The sequence below is a fragment of the Rhinopithecus roxellana genome, chromosome 1 (genome assembly GCF_007565055.1).
Source record: "Rhinopithecus roxellana isolate Shanxi Qingling chromosome 1, ASM756505v1, whole genome shotgun sequence".
In the NCBI taxonomy this organism is placed as follows: domain Eukaryota; kingdom Metazoa; phylum Chordata; class Mammalia; order Primates; family Cercopithecidae; genus Rhinopithecus; species Rhinopithecus roxellana.
The window spans coordinates 56845374-56869098 of record NC_044549.1 but is presented as its reverse complement, the minus strand read 5'-3'; the positions used below and the strand labels follow the sequence as shown (position 1 = coordinate 56869098).

Below are 23725 nucleotides of genomic sequence, written 5' to 3'. Positions count from 1 at the left end.
TGACTCTGAGACTAGTGCCCTAAGGCTGATCCCAGAGTCCCTGAGCTGGCCTCCCCATTTCCAGCTACCATGGGCATGGCCCTGATGAAAGACACCAACCTCCCCTGCTCAGATAGGAGAACCTGAGGTCCCACACTGCCAGGGACCTGTGACCTTCAGAGGGGTAGGGATTGAATGACCATGGGGTAGACGGTTGTGTCCCACGTCCAGGGTCAGGTGGAAGGCTTTCTCACAATGGGGCAGGACATGTCCCACTGTCCAGGCTCCAGCCCAGCTAGGTGGTATTCAACCTTGATTGTCTCTTCTGAGGTCATAAGTGTTGATGTCTACTTGTCAAAGTCACAGCCTTTGGTCCACATATTTTACCCAGGCTGGGCCTGGGCTCTCCTTAGAGCTGCTGGTGGGATGCTCAGAGATGCTCCTCTTCCCCACAGGAAGGTTTGAGACAGACCTGGGGTTGTGGCTGTTCTCTCCGCAGTCCCTGCTCCAGGGAAGGGCACTGGGCACTGTGCTGCGCTAGGCAGGAGGGAGCAGGAGGCCCAGTGTAAGGCTCAGTGTTCCCTCAAAGCCTGGAGTCCAGCCCCAAGAGGCTCAGAAGGTGAAGGTGCCCTGGCAGAACTAGACCAGCCTGGGCCAGGAGCAGATGCTGCTTCTGCTCCTCCCTCAGTCCTGTGGCCCACTCTCCCTGGCCCAGGGCCACCCATGTGATCCCTACCATGCTGCCTTGGGTATAGCTTGGTGTGTCTCCTTCCTTAGAGTGCCCTCAGTCTTGACAGGTGAATGTGTTTCCCAGCTGGGTCACGTTAGGAGATGTTCGAGCCAAGGCCCTGCATCTTGCACATGGGCAGCCACCTGAGCCCTCTGGTCTCTTGGGCTGAGCCATTTGTAGCTGATGGTGGTGCAGGGGTGTGCAGAGTGCAAACCACCACTGGCCCAGGATGGGACAAGAGAGGAGAGCATGGTGTTGCCATGGCCTCTGTGGCACCTTGTTCTGACTTCCCTTGGACCAGGACTCCACAGGAGTCCCCATGAGACCCCAGGGTGACTAGGAAGACTACTTTGGCCATCAAAGGCCACACTTTCCAATATGCAGGGAAGGGCAGCCCTGAGCAAGACAACTGACTTCCTCATGTGGCACCCATGTGGCCTTCTTGGCGCCACGAAGCCAACTCTCCAAGCTCTAGGTCTGGTGGTTCACTGGTGACAGTTTGCCTCACTGGCTCGGGGGAAGGGGTGCACCAGGGTGTCACCACAAGACCAGGAGAACCCTAGCTGGCTGCTCTGCCCAGAGACCTCCAGGCACAAGCTTACTGCTGGTCAGGTGGGGCACCCTGACACTGAGCTATTGTGAGCCCCAGTGGACTTCTGAGTTGGTCTGGCCTGGAGGACTCCTGTCCCCAAGAGACCTTCCAGCCCACATTTCCTTATTAAGCAGAATGAGCATGAACGAGAGGGGAAAACTGTCTCTGTCCAGGAGCATAAATGTTCCTGACAGCTCCTCTTGGCGGCCCCTGGGCCAGGCCATGGGAAATGCTGATTCTGCCCAAACAGAAGAGTTTCGTCCACACACTGACTAGATGAAACGTCTGGATTCTGACCTAGGCCTCTCATTAGCTGCTTGGTCCTGGCTTTCCTGGACCCTGGAGCTTCTGTCTTTTGATGGCCAGTGTTCCCCCCATCACACTCCTCTCAATTTCCTGCTGTCTCCATGTCCCGCCCCACTGCCCCCTCCTTAGCCAGGACTACGCTCGTCTCCACAGGGTCTGATGGGTCCCATGGGCCTGAAAACAAAGCTGGGGGATGTCCTGGTCCTAGTCCTGGTCCTACCTCATCCCCAGTTCAGGCTGCTCCTGACAGCAGGCAGGGATGATGAAGTCTCTCTAACTCCTTTCTCATAGCTCTCTCCCTGTCAATGCTGCTGTCCCCAGAGGGCCTGCGGCTATTCTGGGGAAGGTGTGGATAGGCGGCCCTAATGCCCCTCCCATGGTTCCCACCATAGAGATTGTACCACCATCCACCACCAGAGACACAAACCAGCAGCTCGGGGACATCCTCACCTCCTCCTTTTTAACCTCTGCATCTGCTCCATGGACCAAACCCTGCCAGCTCTGCCTCCCCACTGTCACAAGAATCTGGCCTCTCTCCCACCCATGGTCACAGCCTTAGTCCTTCCATCCTTATCCTGCCTTACCCACACAATGACCAAAACCTCTGTGCAGCTTCACCTGACTTGGGTCTAGTGAGGGGCTGGTGTTGATATGTTCCCCATCCCCTCAGCATTGCTTTTCTTTATTGAGGCCCCTAACCAGGTCGTGGGCTGTCTTGGATCTCACCTCAGCCAATGGCCACTTGGCATCCTGAGCAATTTTGTGCTTCCCTGTGACCTACTTTGTGTGTTCTTAGTTAGAGGTTTCTGATTTCTCAGCACTTGCCAGAGACACTTACCCTGCCTTGGGAGTGTGGTGGTAAGGCCAGCAGGTCCTTCTCCGGGTCCTAAGGGTGGGTCTGCCATGGCTCTCTCTCTCTGGACCTTGCTGGCTCAAGAATGACTGTGCTGTGTCTCTGTGCACAAAGAAGGGACAGACCAGTGGAGCCCCACTCATAGCTCCCCACAGCCCTGTTAGACCTCCTGGGACTCCACCTGAGGCCAGAGTCAACCATCTGGGCTAATGGATTGGGAATTTTCCCCATAGGTTGGACATTTTCCTGAACATTTCTGAGCTGTAAAAGTCTTTCTTCTTTCTAGATTGGGAGTTCAGAGCACACAGTAGAGGAGGGAGTAAAATTAGATCCTTTTTCCTCTTGAACTTTCCTCTGAAAAAAATAACCATAGTGCTATTTAGTAAGCCATTTCATAAAATTAAGAGTTGTTGATTCCAATTTTTTTTTTACCTATTTATCTTTTGGAAGAATAATAGTACCCTCTGGCTTAATTTTTGATTGACTTTCAGTTCAAAATAGAGTTTGTGAAGAAATTAGTAGAATTGGAATTGTGACAGTAACATTACCAGTCTCTTATTGTATCATCATTGCCAAAATTCCAGCTGTGCCCTCGAGAAGTCGGGCCGCCCTGGGCAAAGTCCCTTGCACTTGTGATATGTGGGGCTGGGCTTGCTCAGTGGGGCAGGGGTTGCAGCAGGGGCATCAGGCCAGAGGCCCTGTTGCCTCCCATGTAGAATAGGGACCACAATACTCCCTCTTAGGTTTCGGTGAGAACCAGGTGAGATGCTGTACCTCAGATACTTATGTAAGGCCTGACACAGTCAGCCCTTAAGCCAGGATATTGGAACAGGAGTATCCTAAAAGAGGGTCTCTGTGTGAGAAAGGAAGCGTCCCCACAAGCCCCTATCTGGCTGTGGATGGACCCTGTGCCCGGTATAAGCTCTTGGTATCATGAGGGATGCCCCACAGGGAATGAACACATTTGATGCTGGGGAGTGTAGGGGGTACAGCCCAGCCACAAGGATATACACTGGGGACACCAGGGAGGGTTTATTTTATGAGAGGAAGAGGCCGAGAAAGAAGGAGCTTAGGCATGTCCAGTGACAGGGAGGCTCAGGGTAGCAGAGTCAGGAGAGGAATAGCAGCACCAGTGATGGCCATCCCTGTGGTCCAGTGTCCTCCAAGATGACTCCTGGGCATCCTTTTCTCTAGAGTTCTCATTCACAGCCCCTTGGTCTGGCAGCAGGGCTGAGGGTGTTTAGGGCCAGGCAGCTGGCCATAGGGCATTGACTGGGAATGGTGTCACCATAACCATACTGGCATGCAGGCCAGCTCCACATATGAAGAGATTACATGGACTGCAGGTTTATTTAGACGATGGCAGACAGTGCAGGATCTGTCCCGACTCACAAGGCACAATAGCAAGTGGTCCCAGAAGGCAGCAGCTCTCACGTGCCTAGAGGGTACCCCACTAACTCAGTCATCTCATTTCCCCTCCTTTACCCTAAATAGTGATGCCCTGAACCACTGAGTGCCATCTGATGGCATACACACCTGCCTCTCCCACTCTTAGGTGATGATTGTCCTTGGGGAATTTGTACCTTTCTGCCCCAGAAAGGAACTGGATAGAGGGAATGAGACAGAAGTAGTCATCAGAGCCACCCCATTATCCATCCCCTGCCCTTTTGTCGAAGAGGCTAGGCGAAGGGGTAAGCAGGCAGCACTTTCCCAAGGACTGGGGCTGGCATGGGCTGAGTGAGGCAGAGTACAAGAGGGCTGTGCAATCAATGGATGGCTGAATGAGGAATGAACACTGAAACTGGGGAATGGAAACGAGCAGAAGAATAAGGGAATGAACTATTGGGATGGAGGTAGGGGTATGTTGGGGTTGGAGAAAATGAGAATAGAATGAATAAAGAAATTGGAACCCCAGCAACGGTGTCCCAGCCCCTAGGCACAGAGATTCTACATGGCCTGCCTTCCACCCAATTCTCATTCCCCAGAAGACTTGGGCTGGGCCAGGTCTCCCCTGGCTCTATTACCAGTCCCAGTGCTCTGTACCCTTCTTCCCCACTCCCAGGGGGCTTGTGAAGGGCCTCCAGCAGCCAGGTCAATGTTTATTTTTAGCCCTTACTTCACACGCCTCTTCCTGCCTGCTCTCCCTTCCCCACTGCCTACTATAGCAGAGCCAGGAGCAAGAGGGCCTGCCAGGCAACCTGCAACCTGGCTGTCTCCGTGAATAAGTGTATGAAGGAGCAAAGCCCCAGGGAGCATGTGACCACAGGTAACATCTCTGCTGAGGGCTGGGCCTCTGGGCTCAGGCAAGCAGGCCTCTCCAGCATTTGGTCAGAGCACTTAGCATTAGGTCTGCCTCCTCCATCCAGACCACCCTTCCAAGGTGACTTGTTTCATTTAGACTGTTGCTTCTGTGTGGAGTTTGCAGGCCAGAGATGGAGTTAGGGGTTTGCCAGGCCACCAAGGTAGGCCAGGGCAGATAACCAAACTTTAAGAGGCCTAACATGGGATGGGTGTGCACAGGGCTCCAAAGTGGAGTTAGGGCAGCATTGCCTTGGTCCAGCCCACTGGGCCTAGATCCTAAACCCATCATGCTGACCATAGGGCTGGGGAAGGGGCTGTTTGCTTATTTCCAGAGCTCTCTCTCTTGGTCTTTGCCTATAGCCCTGCCATCTCTCCGGGGTCATTTTGCCACCTCACAGTCCTTTCTGACATGGGGGAATTTCCATTGTGTACACAGGTGATGCTGGGGGCATGTGAGCTAGGGTTCCTGGATCAGGCTGTGTGCTCTCCCATGTCTTGTTCTTCTGGGGCTTGGTCTCAACCTATCCAGAATTCTCCCCAGGCACCTCTGGGGGTGCACCCTACCAGGCCAAGTGAGCCCAGGTCCTGGCCAGTGGCCAGCACTTACTGCCTTGTGGGTTTTTTGTGGAGACACATTGAGCGTCAGATAAGGTTCAAGGGAGTCAAAAGTGGTGTTAGGGCTGGGCTGTACAGAGAACAGAGTGAATATATGTATGTAGAGCATCTAAAGGGTTCTGCTCCACAGCTGGGCCACTGCCCCATTCCTCTGCCTGGGACTTGTGCATAGGGTTGGGCCTTGGGGAAGAGTAGAAGCTCCAGTGGGAAAGAAGCAGTCTCGACCCTGAGTAACCAGCCTGGGGAGCAGGCCTGTCCCTCAGCACACACCAAGGCCCTACCACCTGCCCAGCCTGTCCTCTGCTGAAGCCCAGAGAAGAGAAGTGGAGTGTAGCTCTCTGTGGACAGCAAACCAGGGCAGAATCACTGACATATTATCTGCCATGGCGGCCCTAGGATGCCAGGCTGGGGCAGGCACCCTAGGGGTACCAGACTTCCAAGGCTGCCAGAGGCAGCATGTGAGGTGAGGGTACTGAGGTTGTTAGCCTTCCTGGGGGTGGCAAGGGCCAAGCGTCACCTCCTTTTCCAGTTCTCTGGCTCTGTGACCTTGTGATTCTTATGGTCCATCTCAGTGACAGAGTTGCTGGTGGGAGCCTATATGTCCAGGCACCTGGTATGAGTGAGCTCCCTGCAGGACGGAGGGAGCAGTAAGGCTCTGTGCCTCAGAGTAAGAACAGGCACAGGTGTCTGTGGGACCCTGCTCTGCGCTCCCCTGTAACTCTCATTTCCCATCCCGTGTGGGCCAGGGAAGGACTTCAAATCCTGTCAAGGAGGAACCCTGACTCTGGAGGAGGCTACTGGGAGACATGCCCCTGTCAGCCTCAGACCTGCTTCAGGAATCACCCATTTAGGCCACAGAGATGCCCAAACCCTACACCTGTACAAGGCAGCTGGGGCTGGGAGACTTGGACTTCGCTTCTTGTATTCTGGGGGCTTCACCATTAATACCTGTGTCATACTTGTAAATGACCTGTTTGGGGTTGTGGGCTCCAGAAAGGCTGCATGCCAGTGCCTGTCTGTCTGCTGAGTCATGGCTATCTTTAGCTCCCAGCCCTGGGCCTGAAACAGTAGAGGATCCTGAGAGTGGTGGACTGATGGTTGAGAATTTGATCCCAGTCCAGCTCTGGAAGGAGCAGGGTGCCTGACACAAGGAACACTACACATAGTCCCCATCAGAGGAACAGTCCAGTGCCCTGGGGGCAGGAGGAGGCCTCTACCTAAGGGTCTCTGCTGGCCTTAGACAAGGTGACTTGGGCTGGGGATTTGAGCAGGGAGGACTGCACAGCCCCTCTGTCCTCCACCAAGCAGGGCTACTCTCAGATAGCCTCCCCTGGTTCCAGGAGTCTGCACCCTGTATAGCATAGCCCTTACCTGGGGAAGAGTGTGGGGAACGATGGAGTCAGACCTGAGAGCTGGGAGGCAGGGGAAGCATAGTGCCTCCAGGAAGTGCTCCATGCTTGGATGCCACTCCTGTTCTGCAAGAGTTCTCAACTGCCCCCTAGGAGCTGTTTGCTCCTTTAAATTGAGACCTCAGCTTCCTCCTGTGCTTAGGGCTAGACCCTCCCATTCCCCACAGATCTTCCCCTTTTCTGGCTGGGTGAAAAGTTCTCTGTGGGTTAAGGAAAGTACTCTTCTTTGGGGTTGTTACTTACATTTTGACTTTGTGTATGTTCATCTTAAGGATAGGGGAGTTGGTTATTTGGGGGTAGTAAATCAATCTGTCTTTTTTTCCTTATGTCTTTGGTGTCATGCTTTGAAAGTTCTCTCCTCCCTAAGGTTACAGAAATAGTTATGGAAATATTATTTGAGGACTTCAGTGTCTTTTTAATTTTCATCAACCCCCTCTCCCATTTCCTTGCAGAAAACAGAGTGGCTGTGTCTGAACTGCCAAACCAAGCGGCTACTGGAGGGCAGCCTGGGAGAGCCGACCCCTCTGCCACCACCCACCTCACAGCAGCCCCCTGTGGGGGCCCCTCACCGTGCATCTGGAGCATCCCCTCTGAAGCAGAAAGGGTCACAGGGGCTGAGCCAGCCATCAGGCCCCCTGCCTGCCAAGGCCAGCCCTTTACCCACCAAGGCCAGCCCTCTATCCACCAAGGCCAGCCCTCTGCCCACCAAGGCCAGCCCCCAGGCCAAGCCCCTCAGGGCTTCTGAACCCAGCAAGACCCCAAGCAGTGCCCAGGAAAAGAAGACCGGAGTCCCCACTAAAGCTGAGCCCATGCCGAAGCCACCTCCAGAGACTACCCCAACCCCTGGGACTCCTAAAGTAAAGAGTGGGGTGAGGAAGGCTGAACCTGCCACCCCTGTCGTCAAGGCTGTTCCAGAAGCCCCCAAGGGTGGGGAGGCAGAGGTCAGTCCCATTCACTTCCCAGAGACCCTAGCTTTCAGATAGGACAGTCTATGGAAAGGCTTGCCTCCCTGGGTGGCTGAGGCTGTAGGCTCAGGACAGGTGCCTTGGGGCCACACAGGAGGGAAGGGACACAATAAGAGGAGAGTCTAGATGAGGTTCTGGCAAGCTTGGAGACTGTGAGTTTTACACTGGTGCTGTGTCTGGCACCTTGTTAGATGCTTTGCTGGGTTTTGATACCCTTTGATCTAGTAAAGTTTCTCTTTGAAGACCAAGGGCTAGTTTGGACCTGCCATGGATCCTTCAGATTATTCAAGGCCAGAAGGAGATAGGGTGGGTGGCGGGCCCTAAACCCTTGGGAAATGGACAGACCCTTCCCCAGGGTCCTGGGATTGACAGGGAGGGTTGGGTTCCCACCACAAGCTTTGCCATGGGGAGTCAGTGTCTGCTTTTCACCCTGCTGCAGGACCTGGTGGGCAAGCCTTACTCTCAGGACATGTCTCGGAGCCCACAGAGCCTCAGTGACACAGGCTATTCCTCCGACGGCATCTCTAGCTCCCAGAGTGAGATCACAGGAGTCGTGCAGCAGGAGGTGGAACAGCTGGACAGCGCAGGGGTGACAGGGCCACATCCACCCAGCCCTTCTGAGATCCACAAGGTGGGGAGCAGCATGCGGCCTTTGCTGCAGGCTCAGGGCCTGGCCCCCAGTGGTGAGCGGAGCAAGCCACTCTCCAGCAGTACTGGTGAGGAGCAGAAGCAGCGGCCCCACTCCTTGTCCATCACGCCTGAGGCCTTTGACTCTGATGAGGAGCTGGAGGATATCCTGGAGGAAGACGAAGACGCTGTTGAGTGGAGGCGCCGGAGAGAGAAGCAGGACACTGCTGAGTCCTCAGATGACTTTGGCAGCCAACTGAGGCACGACTATGTGGAGGACAGCAGTGAGGGTGGCCTGTCACCTCTTCCACCCCAGCCCCCAGCCCGGGCAGCAGAACTGACTGATGAGGAGTTCATGCGACGGCAGATTCTGGAGATGAGCGCCGAGGAAGACAACCTGGAGGAGGATGACACTGCCACCTCCGGGCGTGGCCTGGCCAAACATGGCACCCAGAAGGGTGACCCCAGACCCAGGCCTGAGCCTAGCCAAGAACCAGCAGCACTGCCCAAGAGGCGCCTGCCCCACAATGCCACCACAGGCTATGAGGAGCTGCTCCCTGAGGGAGGCCCAGCAGAAGCTACCGATGGCAGTGGGGCCCTGCAGGGTGGGCTCCGTCGCTTCAAGACCATTGAGCTCAACAGCACGGGCAGTTATAGTCATGAGCTAGATCTGGGCCAAGGCCCAGACCCCAGTCTGGACCGGGAGCCCGAGCTGGAGATGGAGAGCCTGACGGGCTCCCCTGAGGACCGTTCCCGTGGTGAGCACTCCTCTACACTGCCTGCCTCCACACCCAGCTACACCTCAGGTACCTCTCCCACCTCTCTGTCCTCCCTAGAGGAGGACAGTGACAGCAGCCCCAGCCGCAGGCAGCGTCTAGAAGAAGCGAAGCAGCAGCGCAAGGCCCGGCACCGCTCCCACGGGCCCCTGCTACCCACCATTGAGGACTCTTCGGAGGAGGAGGAGCTGCGGGAGGAAGAGGAGCTACTGCGTGAGCAAGAGAAGATGCGGGAGGTGGAGCAGCAGCGCATCCGCAGCACGGCCCGCAAGACCCGGCGGGACAAGGAAGAACTGCGGGCCCAGCGGAGGCGAGAGCGCTCCAAGACACCACCCAGTAACTTGTCACCCATTGAGGACGCCTCCCCCACGGAGGAGCTGAGGCAGGCGGCCGAGATGGAGGAGCTGCACCGCTCCTCCTGCTCCGAGTACTCACCCTCGCCCTCCCTTGACTCTGAGGCTGAGGCCTTGGATGGTGGCCCTAGCCGGCTTTACAAGTCAGGCAGTGAGTACAACCTGCCCACTTTCATGTCCCTCTACTCACCAACCGAAACACCCTCTGGCAGCTCCACCACTCCCAGTTCCGGACGGCCCCTCAAGAGTGCCGAGGAGGCTTATGAGGAGATGATGCGCAAAGCTGAGCTGCTTCAGAGGCAGCAAGGCCAGGCGGCAGGGGCCCGGGGACCCCATGGCGGCTCCTCTCAGCCCACAGGCCCCCGGGGCCTGGGCTCCTTCGAATATCAAGACACTACAGACCGTGACTATGGTCGGGCTGCTCAGCCTGCCGCAGAGGGCACGCCAACCAGCCTGGGAGCGGCCGTGTATGAAGAAATCCTTCAGACATCACAGAGCATAGTCCGCATGCGGCAGGCCTCCTCACGTGACCTGGCTTTTGCTGAGGACAAAAAGAAGGAGAAGCAGTTTCTAAATGCTGAGAGTGCATACATGGACCCAATGAAGCAAAATGGCGGCCCCCTTACCCCTGGTACCAGTCCCACCCAGCTCACGGCCCCTGTGTCCTTCTCTACCCCTACCTCCTCAGACAGCAGCAGGGGCCGAGTTATTCCCGATGTCCGTGTCACTCAGCATTTTGCAAAGGAGACTCAGGACCCCCTCAAGCTGCACAGCTCTCCTGCCTCCCCCAGCTTAACCTCCAAGGAGGTAGGCATGCCCTTTTCCCAGGGCCCTGGAACTCCAGCCACCACAGCTGTGGCTCCTTGTCCAGCTGGGCTGCTACGAGGATATATGACTCCAGCCTCCCCAGCAGGCTCCGAGCGCAGTCCTTCACCATCTTCCACAGCCCACAGCTATGGACACAGCCCAACCACTGCAAACTATGGGTCCCAAACTGAGGATCTACCCCAGGCCCCCAGTGGCCTTGCCGCAGCTGGACAGGCTGCTAGAGAGAAGCCCCTGAGTGCGAGTGATGGTGAGGGTGGCACTCCTCAGCCTTCCCGGGCATATTCCTACGTTGCAAGCTCCAGCCCACCTCTCTCCCCATCTTCCCCCTCAGAGAGTCCCACATTCTCCCCTGGCAAGCTGGGCCCAAGGGCCACAGCAGAGTTCTCTACACAGACGCCAAGTCCAGCCCCTGCCTCCGACATGCCACGGAGCCCTGGTGCCCCCACTCCATCACCTATGGTAGCCCAGGGCACACAAACACCACATCGACCCAGCACGCCTCGCCTGGTGTGGCAGGAATCCTCTCAGGAGGCTCCCTTTATGGTCATCACACTGGCATCAGATGCCTCCAGCCAGACCAGAATGGTACATGCCAGTGCCTCCACCTCCCCACTCTGCTCACCTACTGAAATCCAGCCTACCACCCATGGCTACAGCCAGACAACACCTCCGAGTGTGTCTCAGCTGCCCCCAGAGCCACCTGGGCCACCTGGCTTTCCACGGGCACCCAGTGCTGGTGCGGACGGGCCCCTGGCACTATATGGCTGGGGTGCCCTCCCTGCTGAGAACATCTCCCTGTGCCGGATCTCCTCTGTCCCTGGGACATCTAGGGTTGAGCCAGGCCCCAGGCCCCCTGGCACTGCAGTGGTAGACCTCCGCACAGCTGTCAAGCCCACTCCCATCATCCTCACTGACCAGGGCATGGACCTCACCTCTCTTGCTGTGGAAGCGAGGAAGTATGGTCTTGCCCTGGATCCAATCCCAGGACGGCAGTCGACTGCCGTGCAGCCCTTGGTTATCAACCTCAATGCCCAGGAGCAGACCCATACCTTCCTTGCCACTGCCACCACAGTGAGCATCACCATGGCCTCGTCTGTGCTCATGGCTCAACAAAAGCAGCCTGTGGTCTATGGAGACCCCTACCAGAGCCGCCTTGATTTTGGCCAGGGTGGGGGTAGCCCTGTGTGCCTGGCCCAGGTCAAACAAGTAGAGCAGGCTGTCCAGACAGCCCCATACCGAAGTGGGCCCCGGGGAAGACCCAGGGAGGCCAAGTTTGCCAGATATAACCTGCCCAACCAAGTAGCACCTCTGGCCAGAAGGGACGTTTTGATCACTCAGATGGGCACCGCCCAGAGCATTGGCCTCAAGCCAGGTCCAGTGCCAGAGCTGGGTGCCGAGCCCCACCGGGCTACCCCTGCAGAGTTGCGGTCACATGCTCTGCCAGGTGCCAGGAAGCCACACACAGTGGTGGTGCAGATGGGAGAGGGCACGGCAGGCACTGTGACCACACTGCTCCCAGAGGAGCCTGCGGGTGCCCTGGACCTTACCGGGATGAGGCCTGAGAGCCAGCTGGCATGCTGTGACATGGTCTACAAGCTCCCCTTTGGCAGCAGCTGCACTGGCACCTTCCACCCAGCCCCCAGTGTGCCTGAGAAGAGCATGGCAGATGCTGCCCCACCTGGCCAAAGCAGTGGCCCCTTCTATGGTCCCCGGGACCCTGAGCCTCCTGAGCCCCCCACCTACCGGGCACAGGGGGCTGTGGGGCCTGGGCCCCATGAGGAGCAGAGGCCCTACCCACAAGGCCTGCCTGGTAGGCTATACTCCTCCATGTCTGACACCAATTTGGCTGAGGCTGGCCTCAACTACCATGCCCAGAGGATCGGGCAGCTCTTCCAGGGTCCTGGACGAGAGTCAGCTATGGACCTCAGCTCACTGAAGCACTCTTACAGTCTGGGCTTTGCGGACGGACGCTACCTAGGGCAGGGCTTGCAGTATGGCTCAGTCACAGACCTGCGTCATCCTACAGACCTTTTGGCTCACCCGCTTCCCATGCGGCGCTATAGTTCAGTGTCGAACATCTATTCAGACCACAGGTACGGCCCACGGGGAGATGCAGTTGGCTTCCAGGAGGCCAGCCTGGCCCAGTACAGTGCCACCACAGCCCGTGAAATCAGTCGCATGTGCGCTGCCCTCAACTCCATGGACCAGTATGGTGGGCGGCATGGCATTGGTGGTGGTGGCCCTGACCTTGTGCAATACCAGCCTCAGCATGGGCCTGGGCTCAGTGCTCCGCAGAGTCTGGCTCCCCTCAGACCTGGACTCCTTGGCAACCCCACCTTTCCAGAGGGCCACCCAAGTCCTGGGAACTTTGCCCAGTATGGGCCTGCAGCAGGCCAGGGAACAGCAGTCAGACAGCTGCTGCCGTCCACAGCCACTGTACGTGCAGCTGATGGCATGATCTACTCGACTATCAATACCCCAATTGCTGCAACACTGCCCATCACCACCCAGCCTGCCTCAGTCCTGCGGCCCATGGTGCGTGGTGGCATGTACAGGCCTTATGCATCTGGTGGAATCACAGCCGTGCCACTCACCAGTCTGACACGTGTGCCCATGATTGCCCCCCGGGTACCTCTTGGACCCACAGGGCTGTACCGATATCCTGCACCAAGTAGATTTCCCATTGCTTCCAGTGTTCCACCTGCAGAAGGGCCTGTCTATCTGGGGAAACCTGCTGCTGCCAAGGCCTCCGGGGCTGGGGGCCCTCCAAGGCCAGAGATACCAGTAGGGGCTGCACGGGAAGAGCCTCTTCCCACAACCACCCCTGCTGCCATCAAGGAGGCTGCAGGAGCCCCAGCTCCTGCCCCACTAGCTGGCCAGAAGCCACCAGTAGATGCTGCTCCCGGGGGTGGCAGTGGGGCCCTCAGCCGGTCAGGGCTCGAGAAAGAGGAAGCATCACAGGAGGAGAGGCAGCGGAAGCAACAGGAGCAGCTTCTCCAGCTAGAGCGGGAGCGGGTGGAGTTGGAGAAGCTGCGGCAACTTCGGCTGCAAGAGGAGCTAGAGCGGGAACGTGTGGAGCTGCAGAGGCACCGTGAGGAGGAGCAGCTGCTGGTGCAGCGGGAGTTGCAGGAGCTGCAGACCATCAAGCACCATGTGCTGCAGCAGCAGCAAGAGGAACGCCAGGCTCAATTTGCACTGCAGCGGGAACAGCTAGCGCAGCAGCGTCTGCAGCTGGAGCAGATCCAGCAGCTGCAGCAGCAGCTGCAACAGCAGCTAGAGGAGCAGAAGCAGCGGCAGAAGGCTCCCTTTCCTGCAGCCTGTGAGGCACCTGGCCGAGGGCCTCCCCTAGCGGCTGCTGAGCTGGCCCAGAATGGCCAGTATTGGCCCCCGCTTACCCATGCAGCCTTCATTGCCATGGCAGGGCCTGAAGGACCTGGGCAACCTCGTGAGCCTGTGTTGCACCGGGGTCTCCCCAGCTCTGCCTCAGACATGTCACTGCAAACAGAGGAGCAGTGGGAGGCCAGCCGTGGTGGCATCAAGAAGCGGCACTCCATGCCACGCCTGCGGGATGCCTGTGAGCCGGAGTCTGGGGCTGAGCCCTGTGTGGTCAGGAGGATTGCCGACAGCAGCGTGCAGACAGATGATGAGGATGGGGAGGGCCGCTACCTCTTGAGTCGGCGACGCCGGGCACGGCGGAGTGCTGACTGCAGCGTGCAGACGGACGACGAGGACAGTGCTGAGTGGGAGCAGCCAGTGCGCCGCCGCAGGTCTCGTCTTCCCCGCCACTCAGACTCAGGCTCTGACAGCAAGCACGACGCCACTGCCTCGTCATCCAGTGCTGCTGCCACTGTGAGGGCCATGAGCAGCGTGGGCATCCAGACCATCAGTGACTGCTCTGTGCAGACGGAGCCTGACCAGCTGCCCAGGGTCTCTCCAGCCATCCACATCACAGCTGCCACCGATCCCAAGGTGGAGATTGTCAGGTACATATCGGCGCCAGAGAAGACTGGGCGCGGGGAGAGCCTGGCCTGCCAGACGGAGCCAGATGGGCAGGCCCAGGGTGTAGCCGGGCCGCAGCTTGTAGGGCCAACTGCCATCAGCCCCTACCTGCCTGGCATCCAGATCGTCACCCCAGGGCCTCTGGGCAGATTTGAAAAAAAGAAGCCAGATCCCCTGGAGATTGGGTACCAGGCCCACCTGCCTCCGGAGTCTCTCTCACAGCTTGTGAGCCGCCAGCCTCCCAAGTCCCCTCAGGTCCTCTACTCACCAGTCTCACCCCTGTCCCCTCACCGGCTCCTGGACACCTCCTTTGCTTCCAGTGAGAGGCTGAACAAGGCTCATGTGAGTCCCCAGAAGCACTTCACGGCTGACAGCGCTCTCCGCCAGCAGACGCTGCCTCGCCCCATGAAGACCCTGCAGCGGTCCTTGTCTGACCCTAAGCCCCTCAGCCCCACCGCTGAAGAGTCTGCCAAAGAGAGATTCTCCCTCTACCAGCACCAGGGGGGACTGGGTAGCCAGGTATGGGAACAGGGGCTGTTCCAGGGTGGGACAGGGGTCTCTGCCTAGCCTGAGGGGCCCCCACAGGGAGGGGCTTCTTCTGGGGTGGGAGTAGAGGCATCTTTGGCCCCAGAGGCCCAGGGGAAGGTGTCAATGAGCAGATGCTCCTTGGTGCACATCTGATAGAGCCTGCAGCCTGGCAGATAGCCTGGCAAATACAGACACACACATGGGCCCCCACAGCCTTCCAGCCATATACCCCACTAGAAGCTTCAGCCTTCTCCCAGCACTGTCCCTTCACCATCCATACCTGATCCAGCCCCTGCTACCTCCCCACTTCAGGCCTCTTCAGCTCTCACTTCTAGTCTGGACCCCTTCCACTCCAAACCTCATCTATGGGCGTTTCCTAAGAAGATCAGTCACATGGACCTGGCAGGGGTGCTCTCATCCTCTCAGTCCTGGCCTGGTTTCCATTGCCACACAGGAAGCCCACACCCCCATGGCCTAGCACTAGAGGCCCATCCCAGTGGGCTGCAGTGTGCTCTCTGCCCCAGGGTGTTCCCTGCCCCTACCCGGCCCTCAGTAAATCTGTTTACACACCTGTCTGCTCCCCTAGATAGGGGATTCAGAAGCATAAAATTACCCTTGGCTGTGGCTTTATTTGCCAGTGATGGATGGGGACTGTGAGAAGTGGCTTGGCTGTGGGCTGCAGCAGAAGTGAGAATGGGGGTTGTGAGGGCCTAATGCCAACAACTGAGTGCCAGGCTGAGGAGGGTTGGCTTTTCCTAAAGACCCTGGAAGCCTCTGGAGGTTTTAGGCAGGTGAGATGGGACAAAGTAGATGTTTTGGAAAGTTTCCTGGGCAGAATGTGTGATGACGGGCTGAAGGAAGAGATCTGGCAGAGGAGGCAGGAACCAGAGGCATCGTGAGGTAGATTTGCCCATTTTCAGGGTGTGACGCAGAGAGGAGAAAAGTGGGGCCTTAGAATGGATTTGTGGAGGTGATAATCTCGGGTAGTGAATCGTCTTGGTATATGCAGGCCATATAGGGGTGTGGGTGGGATCAGGACTCTAGGCTGGCAGGGAGGGCAGGTCAGACAGGCAGGGTGGTCCTGGCTGCAGGCACAGAGGTTCCATGGGCTGGCCATGTGAGACCAGGCCATGATAGGCACTCATGATATGTGGCCAAAATAAGAAAAGAGACAACAGAGTGAGAGGTTCAAAAGGCTAAATTTATTCCATAAAAGGCCCACCCTGAAATTTTGGGGGCACACTCTAATTTTTATTATGACATATGGTGGACATAGTTGGGAGGTTTTTAGGTAGTTACTTGGCAAGGTAAAAAGTAAGAATCCGGCTGGATGTGGTGGCTCATGCCTGTAATCCCAACACTTTGGGAGGCCGAGGTGGGTGGATTACCTGAGGTCAGGAGTTCAAGACCAGCCTGGCCAAAATGGTGAAACGCCGTCTCTACTAAAAATACAAAAATGAGCCAGGCGTGGTGGCACACCCCTGTAATCCCAGCAACTCGGGAGGCTGAGACAAGAGAATTGCTTGAGCCTGAGAGGCAGAGGTTGCAGTGAGCCGAGATCGTGCCACTGCACTCCAGCCTGGCTGACAGAGTGAGACTCTCTCTCAAAAAAAAGTAAGAATCCTATATGAGTCACTTCCCAGTATATTTTGGACTTTGGGTGGTCCATGAAACCCAAGGGTATGGGGAATTCTGGGAAGGCTAGGAGCTAGAGAAAAAAGGAGAAGGCAGAGTGAACTGCCAGGCAATGTGGACCTTTAGGCAATGCAAAGTATCTAGGGTAGGCACTATTAGGGAACCTTGACCAGGAAGCCATGCTGCTGGAGGTAGGGCTGGAGAGGACTTGCAGGTGCACTGGTGGCTCCAGAGAACAGCAGATTGACCGAGGGACATGGAGGGAGCTGGGGACCAGGCCAAGAGCACAGCCCAAAGGGTTTGGCAGAGGGTGGTGCAGGGCACTAGAGGAAGAGGGTGGGCAGGCAGCTGAGAAGCCTGCCTCTTTAGAGAGGACTAGGGCAGGATGCAGAATGACTCAGAGCCTGCCACGATTGGCATACAGTCCACGTGTGTCCCTTCCCATGATCCTCTAGGGAGCCTGGTGGGCCCAGGACCCTCTCCACTCCATGCCTCCTGTTCATACTCCACTGATCTCAACCCCTGTCAGCTGCTAGGCCCCAGACCCAGAGCCACAGCCTCACCTCAATGTGAAGCAGAGGGTGGCAGGCCCACTGGAGATGTGCAGGGGTTCTCAAAGCAATGTGCTGGGCCAGTACAGGACATTGGCATGAAGGGAATCTGCCCCTACCCTCCTGCTTCCCAGAGCTCTGGGGAAGAGAAAGCCTGTAAAATATCACAGATCTTCCCTCCATGGCAAAGAAACCAAGGCCTATGGGTGGGCAGGGTAGGCCTCCAGGCTGCCTGGTAAATCAGGGCACCAGCAGGATGGAACCGAGCTCCTTCCCCAGCCCAGGCCTGGGTTCTGTCACCCCACACCCCATCAAGTCACCACACCTTGGGTCTCAGTGCTGCCCACCCTTCCCTCTGTCTCAGGTGTCGGCGTTGCCACCCAACAGCCTGGTCCGCAAGGTGAAGCGGACACTGCCCAGCCCCCCTCCAGAGGAGGCTCACCTTCCCCTGGCTGGCCAGGCCTCCCCACAGCTGTATGCAGCCAGCCTGCTGCAGCGAGGGCTGACGGGGCCCACCGCTGTCCCTGCTACCAAGGCCAGCCTGCTCCGGGAGCTGGACCGGGACCTGCGGCTGGTGGAGCATGAGTCCACCAAGCTGCGCAAGAAGCAGGCAGAGCTGGATGAGGAGGAGAAGGAGATTGACGCCAAGCTCAAGTACCTCGAGCTGGGTATCACACAACGCAAAGAGTCTTTGGCCAAAGACCGGGGTGGCCGTGACTACCCACCCTTGCGTGGTCTTGGTGAGCATCGTGACTACCTGTCGGACAGTGAACTCAACCAGCTGCGGCTCCAGGGCTGCACCACTCCCGCTGGCCAGTATGTGGACTTCCCTGCCACTGCCACTGCTCCTGCCGCCCCCTCTGGTCCCACTGCCTTCCAGCAGCCCCGCTTCCAGCCTCCGGCCCCACAGTATTCTGCAGGCAGTGGTGGGCCAACTCAGAATGGATTCCCTGCCCACCAGGCCCCCACCTACCCTGGCCCCAACACGTACCCAGCTCCTGCCTTTCCTCCTGGCACCAGTTACCCAGCTGAGCCTGGCCTGCCAAACCAGCAGGCTTTCCGTCCCACAGGCCACTATGCAGGTCAAACACCCATGCCAACCACACAGAGCACCCTTTTTCCAGTCCCCACTGATAGCCATGCCCCACTGCAGAAGCCACACCAGACATCGCTAGCTGACTTGGAGCAGAAGGTGCCCACCAACTATGAGGTGATCGCCAGCCCCGTTGTGGCCATGTCTTCAGCCCCATCTGAAACCATCTACAGTGGCTCAGCAGTGAGCAGCGGCTATGAGCAGGGCAAGGTCCCTGAGGTGCCCCGGGCTGGTGAACGTGGCAGTGCGAGCCAGAGCCCAGCCCCCACCTACCCCTCTGACTCACACTATACCAGTCTGGAGCAGAACGTTCCTCGAAACTACGTAATGATCGATGACATCAGTGAATTGACCAAGGACAGCACCTCTACTGCTCCTGATAGCCAGCGGCTAGAGCCCCTGGGGCCAGGCAGCAGTGGGCGTCCAGGGAAGGAGCCTGGAGAACCAGGTGTCCTTGAGGGGCCTACACTGCCCTGCTGCTATGCCAGAGGAGAAGAAGAATCTGAGGAGGACTCATACGACCCCCGCGGGAAGGGTGGCCACCTCCGGAGCATGGAGAGCAATGGTCGACCAGCCGGTACCCACTACTATGCTGACAGTGACTACAGGCATGGGGCTCGAGCAGAGAAGTATGGTCCAGGGCCCATGGGGCCCAAGCATCCCTCCAAGAGTCTGGCTCCAGCTGCCATCTCCTCAAAGCGCAGCAAGCACCGGAAGCAGGGCATGGAACAAAAGATCTCCAAGTTCTCACCTATTGAAGAGGCCAAGGACGTGGAGTCAGACCTGGCGTCCTACCCCCCACCTGCAGTCAGCAGCAGCCTGGTCTCTCGGGGCAGGAAGTTCCAGGATGAAATCACCTATGGGCTCAAGAAGAACGTGTATGAGCAGCAGAGATATTATGGGATGTCCACCCGGGACACACTAGAGGAGGATGACCGCATTTATGGTGGGAGCAGCCGGTCCCGGGCACCTTCTGCATACAGTGGGGAGAAGCTGTCCAGCCACGACTTCAGTGGCCGGGGCAAGGGGTATGAAAGGGAACGGGAGGCTGTGGAGCGACTTCAAAAAGCGGGCCCCAAGCCCTCATCCTTAAGTATGGCCCACAGCCGGGCACGACCCCCCATGCGGAGCCAGGCCTCTGAAGAGGAGAGCCCCGTCAGCCCCTTGGGGAGGCCCCGCCCTGCCGGAGGGCCCCTCCCTCCCGGCGGGGATACCTGCCCACAGTTCTGCTCCAGTCACTCCATGCCTGATGTCCAGGAGCATGTCAAGGACGGACCTCGGGCCCACGCATATAAGCGTGAGGAGGGCTACATCCTGGATGATTCCCACTGCGTGGTTTCCGACAGCGAAGGTAATGGCAGCCAGGGGTGATTTCTGCGGATACTCAGCACCTGGGGGGCCTGCCTGCCTGTGGGGCCCTGGGCCCTGGGCCCTGAGATGTCCCAGCAGGGTCTGGTCTGGTGCCTCATCTGGTGGGCCCTGCTGCAGGCAGGCTGCCCTTGCCTGCTCCATCTGTGCCCTGGTCCCTGGTTGCGGGAGGGTGGGCTGGGGGCCTGCTGATCTGCTTGTGGCTGTGGCACCCACTCTCTTGGTTTCTTTGCATGGCTTCAGCTAGGCCTCCCCCTGCGGCCAGCCCGGGGGTTGATGGTATTCTGTTTTTGGTCTCTGAAGCTTATCACCTGGGCCAGGAGGAGACGGACTGGTTTGATAAGCCCCGGGATGCCCGCTCTGACCGGTTCAGGCACCACGGGGGCCATGCAGTTTCCTCCTCCTCCCAGAAGCGAGGCCCTGCCAGGCACAGCTACCATGACTACGATGAACCCCCTGAGGACGGCCTGTGGCCTCATGATGAGGGTGGCCCAGGCCGCCATGCCTCAGCCAAGGAACACCGGCATCACGGTGACCACGGGCGGCACTCAGGCCGCCACACTGGTGAGGAGCCAGGACGGCGTGCTGCCAAACCACACGCTCGGGACCTGGGTCGCCATGAGGCCCGGCCCCACTCTCAGCCCAGCTCTGCTCCAGCTATGCCGAAGAAGGGTCAGCCTGGGTACCCCAGCTCTGCTGAGTACTCACAGCCATCCCGTGCTCCATCCGCATACCATCATGCCTCTGATAGCAAGAAGGGCTCCCGGCAAGCCCACTCCGGGCCCGCTGCACTGCAGTCAAAAGCAGAACCTCAGGCACAGTCACAGTTGCAAGGTCGGCAGGCAGCTCCAGGACCACAACAGTCACAGTCACCATCATCCAGGCAAATGCCCTCTGGGGCAGCATCGCGCCAGCCACAGCCACAGCAGCAGCAGCAGCAGCAGCAGCAGCAGCAGCAGCAGCAACAGCAAGGTCTTGGGCTGCAGCCCCCACAGCAGGCTCCGACGCAGGCTCGGCTGCAGCAACAGAGCCAGCCAACCGCCCGGGGCTCAGCCCCTGCGGCCAGCCAGCCTGCAGGGAAGCCTCAGCCAGGCCCCACCACAGCCACAGGCCCTCAACCAGCAGGACCGGTAAGCAGAGCTCCCATGTATGGGTTGTAACCAGGGCAGATGTTATGAATGAAGCTTGGACATCCCTTTGGTTCCAGGCTGGGCATGGGCAGAATCTTAGCTATAGGTTCTGTGTTGCAGCCACGGGCAGAACAGACAAATGGCTCTAAAGGGACAGCCAAAGCACCACAACAGGGGAGGGCTCCTCAGGCCCAGCCAACGCCAGGACCTGGACCTGCAGGTGAGCCTATCCTTTGGCACCCTCGGCTATGGCCCAGAGCACCCAGGCTGTTCTCTCTCTATACCACCTGTGCCCTGGGTGGTATATGCACTTCACACTGCATATCCTCAATAATCCCTGAGAAGGTGCCCCACGGGCTGTAGACTGCCCCAGCAGAAAACAAGTCTGGGGTTAGAATAAGCCAATGAGGTCACCAGCACAGGGGCTTTAGGGCCCAAGCAGCTCTGGGCAGAGAAGCTGGAAGGCACTGGTGAGCATAGGGTGGGGACCATGGCTTCTTGCTCCCTCCTTCCTTCCCCTTTCCTCCTCTCCTCTGCCTTTTCTTCCCTTTCTTCTTCTTTCCCTTCCTCAACCTCCTTTTTTCTGCCTCCTCCCACCCCTTGTCTTCCTGTTCTTACCTTCTTCTCTTTATTCCCCTAGCCTCCTTCTCACCTTCCCACCTCATGGGGTACCTGTGTTCGGATTCCCTTGTGGCTGCTAGCCCTCTCAGACCCTAAAAAGCCAGGCCATGCATAGCTCATTATGGTGATTTCTTTCCTCCTAGGTGTGAAGGCTGGAGCCAGGCCTGGAGGAACCCCAGGGGCTCCTGCCAGGCAGCCAGGTGCCGATGGGGAGAGCATGTTCTCCAAGATCCTCCCTGGCGGGGCAGCCGAGCAAGCTGGCAAACTGACGGAAGGTATGCACTGCCTATAACTGGGTCTGTGGTGGGTGGCTGCTATGGTATAGGCTGGGTCTGTGAGATGATTCCAGACTCAGTCACCCAGGCAGAAGCCAGCCAGAGGGCCCACCTGCTGATGCCCAGTTGTTCTCCAGGCAGTCCCTGCCCCTTGGGCTGAGCTTGGCTTCACTATGCCAAGTGGCCCTGACTGGGAGGGGTCTGGCCCAATTTCCTGATGGCTGTCTCCTCTTTCTATGTCACAGCTGTCTCTGCTTTTGGCAAAAAATTTTCCTCATTCTGGTGACCATGCCCAGCATGGTGAGTACAAGCAGCCTGTACCTTGCCTCTTCTGGGAAAGGCCCGAGGAACTGGGGGTGGGGGTGGAGCTCTAAGTCCCAAGGGGTCTTCTGGGAGGAGTCCGGTCTTAGGCTGGTTCAGTGCCCAGAGCTGCAATGTTCCCTTCTCTGAAAGTGGGAGGAGAAGAAGGAGGGACACTGTGCACAGAGCCCCTACCATGGGGCCAACACAGTAGGAGTCCCCAGCAAAGGAGGGGCCAAAGCCAGGGCCAATGCCCCCTTGTCTTTCAAACCATCCACTATCCCCTGCAGGGCTGTCACAGCACTGGGCTGTAGGTAGGCCTCCAGGGATGCAGCTCCTCTCCAGCCCTCCTCTGTAAATGCTCCACAGGCTCTTGAAGAAATGAAGAGAGGTATCATTGCTGTGGAAAAATCTCTGGAGTCAGAGGTCTGGGCGCAGCTCTGGACTCTGCGTATAACAGTGAGTGTCAGGATCAGGGTGAGATGGGCCAGAGGAGGGGTGAAGGGCCAAGGCCTCGCTGATGACAGCTAGCCAGTTCTGGTAAGTGTGAACTGGGAAGAGCCTCGCTGATGACAGCTAGCCAGTTCTGATAAGTGTGAACTGGGAAGAGCCTCGCTGATGACAGCTAGCCAGTTCTGGTAAGTGTGAACTGGGAAGAGCCTCGCTGATGACAGCTAGCCAGTTCTGATAAGTGTGAACTGGGAAGAGCCTCGCTGATGACAGCTAGCCAGTTCTGATAAGTGTGAACTGGGAAGAGCCTCGCTGATGACAGCTAGCCAGTTCTGATAAGTGTGAACTGGGAAGAGCCTGGTGGGTTTCCTTCAGCTGTGATGGGCCCAGCAGCCCTCCACCCCACAGAGGCAGGGGCCACAGAGCTGCCTGAGATGTTGCCAGACAAGTCAGGTGGCACCCTTGGAGAAGAGCCCAGCATGGCCAACTGCACCCCACAACTTGAAGTCTACGTGCTGGGCACTGAATTCAAAGTCATCCTGAAGGACATGGTGGTCTGTGGCACCTGTAGGGGAACATGCTTCTTCCCTGATGTCTGCTGCTAGTGCCTTTGCTCCAGCCACTTGGAAGAGATTAGAGTCCCCAAACCCTGCAGAGCTGCATCTGCAGCTCTGAGAATGAAGTCAAAACACTCCTGGCTTCACAGGCTGAGCTTGTGGCCCACAGGATAGAAGAGTGGAAGGAGTAGAGAGGCAGACAGGAAGGGACATAGAGGAAAGGGAGTCTCAGCCCCAGACTAAGTCAGCTCAGGGAGAGGGCAGAAGGGCCTCAGGATGGGAGCCCTGGCCCTGTCTGGGCTGCAGTGGCCAAGGCAGGATGGGACACCACTTCCTGGAGCCTGCCCTGGCCCTGGCCTTGACCCTGCCTCTGTGGGAGGAGGAGGAAGTGCATCATCCTGGGTGGGAGGAGAATCGCCTGGTTGTTGGTACAGCTTTGTGCACAGCCAGGACCACTGACCACCATCCCATAGCCCTCGGGCCCTCCTCTTCTCCCTCCTTGCCCCTTCAGGATACTTCTCACAGTGCATAGGCATATATGTGTTATCCATGGCGAGGCCTGGCCGTCAGCAGGTCACTTCAAGGGAGCCCTGGGGCCGGCAGATGCTGGGCCCAGACCAGCACTGGTTGTGAGGGGAAGGAGCTAGGTGTGATACCTCACAGGTTACCTCTCTCTGGAAAAGCAGTGGGGCTCTGGAAAGGCCCAGGCTTCCATCCATTTATTCAACAAATGTTTGTCAAGCCCCAGGTATGTGCCAGGTACTCTTCCAGGCTCTGGGGATATGGCAGAGAACAAAACCAAGTCCCTGCCCTCTGAAGCTGACAATCCATTAAAGAAGATAGAGAATAAATAAGTTTAAAAATAAAATTCAATTAAAAAGGTA

The 23725-nt window shown here is 57.8% G+C and overlaps 1 protein-coding gene across 1 annotated transcript in view; it reads left to right on the top strand.

Annotated features, from left to right (window-relative positions):
• BSN (bassoon presynaptic cytomatrix protein) overlaps positions 1 to 22324 on the top strand; it is a 108539-nt gene extending 86215 nt beyond the window's left edge. The window contains exons 4-11 of the mRNA XM_030940052.1: positions 7238 to 7726; positions 8190 to 14852; positions 17412 to 19491; positions 19812 to 20638; positions 20759 to 20858; positions 21403 to 21534; positions 21780 to 21834; positions 22204 to 22324. Coding sequence (XP_030795912.1) covers positions 7238 to 7726; positions 8190 to 14852; positions 17412 to 19491; positions 19812 to 20638; positions 20759 to 20858; positions 21403 to 21534; positions 21780 to 21820 — 10332 coding nt within the window. The 3' untranslated portion in view covers positions 21821 to 21834; positions 22204 to 22324. The remainder of the gene's footprint in view (positions 1 to 7237; positions 7727 to 8189; positions 14853 to 17411; positions 19492 to 19811; positions 20639 to 20758; positions 20859 to 21402; positions 21535 to 21779; positions 21835 to 22203) is intronic.
• Positions 22325 to 23725: the final 1401 nt, after the last annotated feature.